Genomic DNA, 10,714 nt, shown 5'->3' on the forward strand with positions numbered 1-10,714 from the left:
ACTAAACGAAAACAAAAAACAATTGCGTTAGAAATTTAAATAAAACAATTTAAGGTGATCCCGCTTTGTCAGCTATAATGGTTGTTGATCTCTGCCTCAGAGTTGGGTCAAGAAAAATAACCACAAATGTACGGTGACACAGAGGTGACATGTGTGTGTGTGTGTTTTATTTATCTCGTGCGCACGAGAAAATTAAGTCGTGCGCACGAGCTGTTATGTCGTATGCACATGTTGCTAAGTCGTATGCACGAGATAATTAAGTCATGCACACGAGTAACAATGTGGTGTGAACGAGATAATTATGTTTAAGATAAAATAGTTTCAGCCTTCAGCTATTTTTAACTAACAACATTTGTGTATGTTAGGTGTATTCTGATTGGCTAATTATCTGTTGGTACGACATAGTAACTCATGCTCAAGACATAATTACACTTTCCCACGACACAGTAAGTCGTGCACATGACTAAGTTATCTCGTACGCGCGACATAGTATCTTATGCGCACGACATAGTATCTCGTGCGTATGGCATAGAATCTCGTTTGCCCGACTAAATTAGCTCGTGCACACGACATAGAATTTCGTGTGCACGACTTTATTATATCGTGCGCACAACTCGTGGGCTCGACATGGTATCTCGTGTACACGAGATGAATTTAAAATACACATGTCGCCTCTGCGCCACCGTACAATCGTAAGGTATTTGAGACAAATTTCCATCACCACATTTTGTCTTATATTTAGTACATAGAAAACATTATCAACACTTTTGTTTTTTACGTCGTATACTAAAACACTTGACTTACAAACCATATATTTTCCTTTAAAGCATTTCTTAAGTGAATTTTTTTCTACAAATTAGATCACGCGTGTCACATAGGATAAACATGTTTATAACGAAAATTTTATTTTGTGTTTCCGCTACTTAACCTATCACTTGAATGCTGAATACATTTTAACAAGTGTTTCTTGAAAATAGCTCTCTGTCTTTGGCCTTTGCTCTATACTTATACTAATTTTACAAAGTCAGTGATTTCTTTTTGTTGTTGTTGATTGGTGTTCTGTCTTATGATGCATTGTTTTTTTGTTATCAATTTGATGACAGTACAGGCACAGTTATTAATGGTGTTGTTATATGTTATGGTATTATATGTATTATAAGTAGAAGAGCTTTTTTTTTTTGCAAAAAAAGTCACATCTTTATGTAAATTCTCATTTCAATGCCAAATCGGTTTAATAGCTTAAGGTATCGATTCCTAAATGGTTTTATTCAATTATTTATTTTATGGTTGGCTTATATGTCGCACCAGAATTCATTTTGCGACTTTCCAGCTTTAATGGTAGACGAAGACCTTAGGTGACCTTCCGTTCTTTATTTCCCTTCCGTTCTTTATTTCAAGCACGAGCGGGAACCTGGATAGAACCACTGACGTTCCGTGAGCTAGTTGGGTGGTTTTCTCAAATAAAGAAAAGAAGAAATAGTCGCTGCCTTGAAAAGGGGAAAAGGGTGATTTTATAATCACTAGCCCCGGGGCAAATCCCAACATATAATGTTAAAGAAGTACCATACTAGTAATTTGTCTTCTTAACCCTTGTTTTTTTTTCAATTGTTAATTTTAAAATCAAATTCTAATGATTTCTGTTGCATTAGCACTTTCACTATTTTTCATATTCATTTTTTTATTACGTAAATATAAAAATCAGTATTATAAATTTTTGTTTGATTTAAAAGAAAAAAAAAAGCGCACTTTTATACGTGTAGTTAAAGCAACGTACATGAGTAAATTCTCATGTATTTGTGATACATGATATTCCTCCGCTTTTAAATATAGTTCAGTTGGAGTGAAGTTAAACGTAACGCCGCTTGTTGTGCATTCAATGCTAATCTTAACAATCTTAACAAATTTCAAAAAGCATAAGCCATCGTTTGTTTGAAAGAGCAAAATCATGATTCAAATAATCGAATTTCGCAAAATAATAGTGCGGGTATTAATTGAAATTAAAGCAACCATTGACTTCTATTAAATATTTATAGTTATAAAGCGAATTAAATGAACACGGAAAATTAATTCCTTTGAATCCTCAATGTTTTTGGATTATATTAAAAATAAAAACCATATAAATTCGTAATCAGTTATTTTGATGTAAAAATAAAGGGTGGGGCTACCTGCCTTCAGTAATTGTCCCATATGACAACTATGGTTATAAAATGACACGAATTCTATGCCCTCATACCTGAAAATATTTTATTGTCAAGCTTTATTAAATTTTAATACTCATTTAGGGACCTAGGACATATTCCCTGGTCTTTTTGTCACTTTTAAATATCATTGAATAAGTTGAGTATTAAAGAGTGGTGATTTTATCGCAAAATTGATTATCGAATATGAAAAATAATTGAATATGAATAATTCATGAGCTCCAGAATAAAAATTGATCACATGTATAGGATTAATATAAATGTCTGTCGTTGCTAGTACTTAAACGTTTAATTTCAGCATGATAATTGTCAGAGATTGCTGAAATGTAGAAGATATTTATATTCAATGTATTTAACAACCTCGAAGACACCTGCTATATTAACATGTATTTATCACGTAGCTGCATTTACCACTGATAGATAAAACTTGTCATGTAATCATATAATTATATACATTTATATCACGAGATTTAGTAACACAAAACTTGAAATAAAATCAGCAAATACTTTAAGATTTGTCAATTCATCCTCGCTCATCAGTTTATACGTATTTACTGTTTTATGTTTCGCGTATGTCAAAATTGTGGGCTTTCCTCTTCAAACGGTGCTAGGGTTTGTTTTGACTGTAAAATGCATGGCCCGGCTGTCATACATCAGACTGGCACAAGGAAAACCAAGTTTGTGTTCTTGGTTTTGTATCGGAAGGAATACCGGTTTAATACATGGCTTACTTGTATAAAGTGTAAATAATTGATTAATGTACTCAAGAAAATGACCTTAACATGGATCTCTGTCAATTTTCTAACAATTCAACGAAATCATTTCACGCTTTATGACTTGATGACATTCAATACAAAACCATTGGAATGAACCGAGTTATGTATCAAATCATAATAAATAACAATGTTTGCCCATTGATATTCATTCACTTGCTTTTTTGGCATCCTCTGACATTTATGCATTTAAAAAAAATTACTATATTCAATTACACATTAAAGCGTATAAATTTACCTGCAATTTACAACATTTTTTGAAGTATCATTCCAATGGGTTGTATGGAAGAAATATATTTGGATTTTACATTAAGAGCGTATGACGCAGTTTTAAAATCACCGCTTAACGGTAACAAAACATATCTTAAACAGCAGCATTTTATTTTGTTACGGAACATTTTATTTCATGTTGTTTAAATAACAGAAACATTCTATGTTACCACTCGTTTAGGAATCTACATGTACCTTAAAATTATGGAAACAGCACAATGTTGTCGTTTATTGATTTAATAAAAAATACTTGTTGAGATACATCTGTATACCCTTTAATATCCCACCAAGCCAAGATATTAGATATACTGGTTTAAGTTTGTTTTGTGAAGTAAAGTAATGGTTTAAGCATTGATTTATTGACTTATTTCTACAATGAACCATATTAAGAAGTCTAAAGTTTTACCGGACGCGCATTCTTACCGTCATATTTATGAACGTTAAGCTGTATCGATTTATTATTTTAATATCCTATAGATAAAGAAATATTAAATGAGTTTCAGTTCCATACTTAATTAATATTATTCAGACTTACATAAAACGAAAAAACAGACTTTAGTCATAAATCATGTGTGCAATTTACCTTTTAATATAAATAATCTTCTAGTTCATTTTATTGAAATGCGTAACTACTAAAGATTATAATATACTGTGTATTATAAGCGATGTATTTGTATTTCTTTGGTAATTTGCATTTGTGGAAATGTTTTGCATCTGTTTCTAGACTTAAAATTACAAACATACAAGTGTATGTTTAAAGTTTAAAAACACATTTTCATGCTTATAATAGTACAATTGCTTATAAAAATTGATGACTTGTAGGCCCATTAGGCCGGGTGATTTTATATGTTGTGCAATTGATATGTATTTATTTAATAATTCATGACATTAAATTAAAAAAACTATCAAAAGTATTGAGCCTGAACAGACTGCAGTGGCTTTATATTGGTGGCAAAGGTTAGCCATTTCCGGTTCCGGTCGGTAAACGTAAACGGTTAAATGAATTCATCAGATGAAAAGGCCTTCTTTCTACATTATAATAATGTCCAATTGAACGAAGTTTTAATAATACATGATTTTGAAATCCCGACGTCTTATCCTTGGAAAAAAATGTTCGCTATTGACAATAAAACATAATAATCAATTTAAATTCCGACAGCGTTATTCTGCGGAAATGCTCGATGAAAATAGTATATACATGTATTCTGTTACAAAAATTATAGATTTTTTCTGGGTGAAAATAATTTGTTTCATGTTCAATGTAACGAAATATATGGTATTAAAATCGCGATGACTTTGGACTATCATCATAGAATAATCATTTCCATTGAATTGTATGACATTAACAGTGCTTGGCGCCATCGGCAAACAAAGTAAAGGCTATGAATTAGTTATATCCTTAATTTTGAGCTGCTGTTACTTGAAACAATTCGTTTTGACATTTAAAATAATTTGATATTCACAGGGGACTTGCTCCATTGCTTCTACTAATATCAGATTATGTAAAACACTAGTATCATGATTACACGAAAAGGTTCTCAAAGTATAGATAAACGAAAAGGTTGTTTCCAAAATATAAACGAAAAGGCTCTCAAAGTATAGATAAACGAAAAGGTTTCTAAAGTATAAATTAACCAAAAGGTTTCCAAAGTATAAATGAGCGAAACGATTCCAAATTATTTCAGATGAACGAAAAGTAATGAATCTGAAAAGTAGATAAATATATTCCTTGATTTCCTCCAATAATGAAGAGCAAAACATATGATATGTACAGATATGCACACTATTTAAATTTACAGCATGTTCATATAAGAAAAGCGTATACATTACTATCAGAATAGTTTGTTATCACAAACTAAAAGGTCATTGAATGCATTTGTGTCCAAGTGGTTATTGTTGCTAACATGGAACAGCCACAGTGAGTTCGAATCCCTTTTGAATCGGCTTTCAGTTATTTCATGTGAAAAAGATATCCAGTTAGCTAACAGAATGTTGGTGATCCTACTCAGGTGCCAGCTTGTACCTTATACAATGCCCAAAGGAGCACCTGAGGTCCTCCCTCATCATTAAAGCTGGAACGTCGCCTAAAGTCATGCTTTATCTGAAGCACGGGTTGTAAGCAAGCTGCAAAGTTTCATAACATGTAAGAATCCGAATTCTCTGAAGGGATTCGAACGACCCTACATGATGGCCCTTATATCACTCACCTGATTTTGAAGGCTCAGTCCCAATTTTCAGAACATTTTGACTGGAACAGTATAATGTTAACAAGGTTTTTCCATATTTGGGCTGTGTGATCAAGTTTTTGAGCCCAGGTAACCCATATTCAACTTGACTTTAAAATCATCATAACATTTCACCAATTTCTAGAAAAAAATAGACTGAAACAGTAGGCCCTAGTGTGTTAACAACGTTTTTCGTTATTCGGCCGTGTGACCTTGTTTTGGACCACAGATGACCAATATTCGAATTTGACCTAAAAATAATTGAAACAAACTATCTGACCAATTTGCAGGATAGTTTGACTGGGTCAATAGCCCCTAGTGTGTAAACAAGATTTTCCATATTTGGGCTGAGTGACCTAGTTTTTGATCCAAGGTAACCCATGTTCGAACTTGACTTAGACATCACTTAAAAAACCTTTCTGATTAATTTCAATACTATATTGAACAAAACAGTAGTCTCAAGAGTCTGTGTGCTAACAATATTTTCCATATTGGGGCTGTGGGACCTAGCTTTCGACCCCAGGTTAACCATATGCAACCTTGACCTAGAAATCACTAAAACAACCTTTCTGACAAATTTTCAGGATATTTGAATTATAACAGTAGCCTCTAGAGTGTTAACGAGGGTTTTTTATATTTGGGCTGTGTGATCAAGTTTTTCATCCTAGATAACCCATATTTGAACTTGACCTAGAAATCATCAAAACAATATTTCAGGATATTTGAATCAAAACAGTAGCCACTAGAGGTTAAACACATTTATTTTTTATTTTTAGCTCTTGTTGCCTACTTTTGACCCGAACTACCCCATATTCGAACCCGACCTTTATTTCATCAACACAAACATTCTGACAAAGTTTGATTATGATCCAACCAAAACTGTGACAATCTCAATGTTGACAACACACGACGCCAGACATAGATCTACCACTATACCTCACCTTGACCACTTCGTGGTCAGATGAGCTAAAAGCACTTTTTCTTGGTAAAAAAAAATAATTTATTATTGTTGTTGTTGTTGTTGTTATTGTAATTTCAACAATAACGATTATTGATTATTTCTCGGGGACTTACATTTCTCGGGGACTAGAAATGAATAATATCGCAAGTATTGCTATTCATCAAACGATTTAAAGGGGCAGTGCCTCTTAGCACCAAAAACATGCCGGAAAAAAGGATTAAAAGGGTAGTAACAGAGCAAGTACGTCCATGAACCAGACAAAACTTTTTTTAAACTGAACACTATATCCCCAGAACCCCATTACCTATCCCTAATCTGAATTTATTCGGGTTTTTATCCTAAATTTTGGTACAGTTAAGTGACCATTGTGTTTTTGTCACGGTAATACATGAACCAAGTGAACTTCCATAACTGTGATTTATTTGACATATCACACACCTTTTCTGAAAAATGTGCGTTATTTGAGATATCGCACATGCACTCTGCGTTATTGTCAATAAAACATGTTACTGTCGTATAACAGTCAAAGAAAATTCACCGCACCATGCGATTAGCCAATGAAACTGGATCCATTAATTCCCTCATTTATTTATCAATTCACTTGCACAAAGGACTTTTATTAAGTATTGAAAAAATGTAAGAGTGCTCTTTACATAATTCAGGCGTCAGCAGCATATTTTATTGTTAATTGTTACTCAGCTCTACTGATTGTTTTGGAACTAATATATTTTCCTTATATAGCTACAATTTTCAAATTCTTAAAACATTTACAAACGACCATTACACAATCACGCAGAACACGCAGAGTATTGGTATGCAACTTATTTTAAGGTATGGGGGTCACGTGACCAATTATGAAGCATGGAGGAGCACGTGATCTATAAACCGTATAATTATGAGTGGTTAATTAACGCAGTTGTTAAATAAATTGATAATAACATCTAATCTTCATGCACATATGGTAGTTTCAAATGGGTATATGAAAAAATATTAAAGTAAGTGTCATTAAGAAATGAAAAAAAAATGTAAACATGGAAATATCATTGTAGTCTATCTTATCAAGACGTTTAAAAGACACATCTTCAAAGTCTGGATGATACGGACAGATGACGTACTAATCGACCCTTTCATGTCTCTGGTCTTCGACGGTCACCGGTCCCCAAAGACCCTTCTCTTGGGCGATCCTTGTCAAATATGTTCTCGAAACAAACGTTGTTTTTTTTAAACAATTTTGAAAACAGTTGAATGAAATATCTTTACATTAGTTAAAATTTTTTACAGATTGATGATTCATTATAGGAGCATGGCCAGTCGTTCCAATACATCATTGGGCTATCATATCCAACTATAACGCAATTCTGTAAAGTTCCGGAATCCGGTTGCCCTTTTCTGAAGTTTCTGAAAACAAATACAGCATTTAATTCATATATAATTTCATCTAACATTATTTTTATTTGATGAAGAAAATGTCTTGCTTTACAATGACCTTGTTTGAAATACAATGTAGTGCAAATAAATAGAAAATTATACATAAAAAGGAGGGTTTGTGAGGATTTTTATTTACATATGTCAAGGAATGGTAACCAGTTAAGATCTTCAAATAGCTCCATTGACAGAGATCTTTGTTGATTTTAGCAATTAGTTTTGTAATTTACAACCATTATTTATGTAGCTTGTGTTTCCTTAACCCAATATAATCCAAAAAGTCCATAACGGGAAATATTTTTGTATTGTAAAACATTGATTTCATATCAAAGTGGAAGGTCATTTAAAAAAAATGTTGAAGTTATTTCTCATTTTTTTTTATTTATTTTTCTCCGGACTAAATAAAGAGTGGAATCGTCCTGCGTAATAATAATTTTTATATCAAACATCAACCAATGAAAAGCCATGTTTATTTATGTATATAAGAAACAATAGAGACGTAATATTGAACCTTGTGAACACCGGAAATTATTTTCATTGTCTGAGATTGATAATTACTTTTCGTTACCAGTTGTATTCTATTAGAAAGATATGACTTAAAAACTTTACGACATTTTCAGAAAAAAAAAAACCCGATAAAGTTTAATTTAATGCGAAAATCTTATTCTTTCCTAAAGAGAACTTTAAATTTCCCAATGTGTTTGGGTTTTCCATCTATGGTAAGTCAAGCCAAAGCGACCGATCATCTTTATGTTTTTTAAGGGTTCGCCCTTTCCATGGATTTTTGGTCATTTTATTGGCATGTCTTGTCACAAATTCTAGGCCGGTAGAATTTCTGAGGTGTTAAGCCAACTTGAAATCGACTTGATATCAATCGATTTTGCCGTGACGTCACAACAATACAACGTTGTTTTTTTTTCTTGGTCATCCCGAACGTGGAAAATCTTATACATCACTTAGGAGCTGATATCTAGTTTAAGCCGACACATAGTCGATTCGCTTACTTGAAATTGCCGTGCAACTTTCTGTGCGGTCATACCACCAGTCAGCATGCAAATAGCCATATAACGTCGAAGTAACGTCATACCTGGAGCATGTTTATTTTGATAATTTCCAATGATAAAAGTGGTTAAATTGGTTATGGTATAAGATTGTCAAGGTTGTATTACTTTGGTATTCGATATTTATACATGATAGATTTCGTGCTGCATATGCTCTCTGCGTTTAATCAGTTACTAACACGTTTTGACATATCAAAACCACAGAAACGTAAAAGTTCCAGGAAATCTATAATACATATTAGATTTAGCTAGTCATTATTACCAAATGAAGCATGTATACATTCGTTGTACGGAAATCTCACTGTTTCTTAACAGAACTTGCTAAACTTTTTTCTTTCAGTATATTCTCCCTAGCGGAAGAAGTAGATACAGTTGGGTTCATGTGCGTGCGCGCGCGCGTGTGCGTGTTGGTGCGTGCATGTGTGTATATATAATTTTGATTACAGAATACTACAAACATAATCCTATGAAAGAAATATGTTTGTTTAATTATTTAGCTTAAAACCCTTTAAAACAGCATTTTGTTTAAGATAGCAGAAACAACATAGTTTTGCTGTTAATAACTTTAATAATAGACAATTTATTATTATCAGTTAAAAAATAAGCATATCCGGTAGTTACTTACGTAAAACTTGCAGTTCGACCTGTTTTGAATGAAACCCATTGCTTTTCTTCCTCCTCATCAGAATAACCAATCCACGATTTACCATTGATTCCAAGCTTATCAATGATAAGGGAATTCTCCTCTTGACTTTCAATATCAGCCAAATATCCCCCAACAAGTTCACAATTGGCACGTGCCTTACTGAGCGTCTTCTTTTCTTGTATATACATATAACAATTTTCTAAAATCATTTTCCAGCCCTCTGGACATATCAGGATAGATTTAAGATTATGTTTCACTTCAACTTGTTCTTTCTTTAAAGCTTCAAGTTCTGCCTGTTGTGCATTAATCAAATGTGTTTGACTTTCCATAAGCTTCTTATTTTGGATTATTGCTTCGTTCATTTGCCTTAGCTTGACTTGGATTTGGTTATCAATATCTGTAACCATCAATTGCAAATCAGATTTTATGTCTTTATTCATGCCTATCAGTTCAGATTTAAACTCCGAGTATTTTTTGGTCAACAAGCTATTTTGTAAATTCATCTGATCTGTGAAGTCTGACAACTGTCTGTTTACCCGACCAGTTTCTTTACTAAACTGAATAGTAAGGTTTTCAACTTGATCCCGTGTCCATTTTTTCTCACTTTTGATTCCAAGCGACACTAGCATGTGGCTATGTTTAACAGTTTCAACAATCTCCTTTTTATTTGTGTGCTCTCTTTTCTTTTCCACAAACTCGATTTTAGGGCACATCTGTTCCTTCAAATGTAAGACAGTATTATTTAGCTCTTCGTAATTTTGTTGCAAGGTTGTGAACATTGCATTCGCCAGTTCGTTGTCATTATTCATACGCGTTTCTACAAACCCGATTCGTTTTTCGACCATTGTTAATCTTTTCCTCAGAGTTGCGTCAGCAAACGACATTGCAGAAAATACAACAACAAACGTAACGTATTTGAGAAAATTTCCAATATTTTTGTCTTATTTAACGAATACATGAAAAATTATAAAAATTTTGTTTCTTAGTCCCCTTCACTAAAACCCAAACACAAACACATTTTTTTTAAAAAATTTTTAAGTGGGGAAAAAACTTTGGGGTAAAACTTAAAATAAAAAGTTTGTAACGAAAATTATAGTTTTTGTTTCCGTACTTTTAAAATATCCTTGAAACTGAAGCGTTTTAATAATTTAGTGT

At 32.8% G+C, this 10,714-nt stretch overlaps 1 protein-coding gene across 1 annotated transcript; it reads right to left on the minus strand.

Moving 5' to 3' along the window:
- Window positions 1-4,959: 4,959 nt before the first annotated feature.
- Window positions 4,960-10,485, minus strand: LOC132730701 (CD209 antigen-like protein B). The gene is made up of 2 exons (XM_060716679.1): window positions 9,539-10,485; window positions 4,960-7,825 (listed from the first exon to the last, which is right to left on the minus strand). Exons 1-2 carry the CDS (start codon window positions 10,441-10,443, stop codon window positions 7,693-7,695), a joined length of 1,038 nt encoding a protein of 345 aa, XP_060572662.1. The 5' UTR covers window positions 10,444-10,485; the 3' UTR covers window positions 4,960-7,692.
- Between the last annotated feature and the right edge of the window lie 229 nt (window positions 10,486-10,714).

The sequence above is a fragment of the Ruditapes philippinarum genome, unplaced genomic scaffold, assembly GCF_026571515.1.
Source record: "Ruditapes philippinarum isolate M1 unplaced genomic scaffold, ASM2657151v2 ctg2754_1_1_1_1, whole genome shotgun sequence".
Taxonomy (NCBI): domain Eukaryota; kingdom Metazoa; phylum Mollusca; class Bivalvia; order Venerida; family Veneridae; genus Ruditapes; species Ruditapes philippinarum.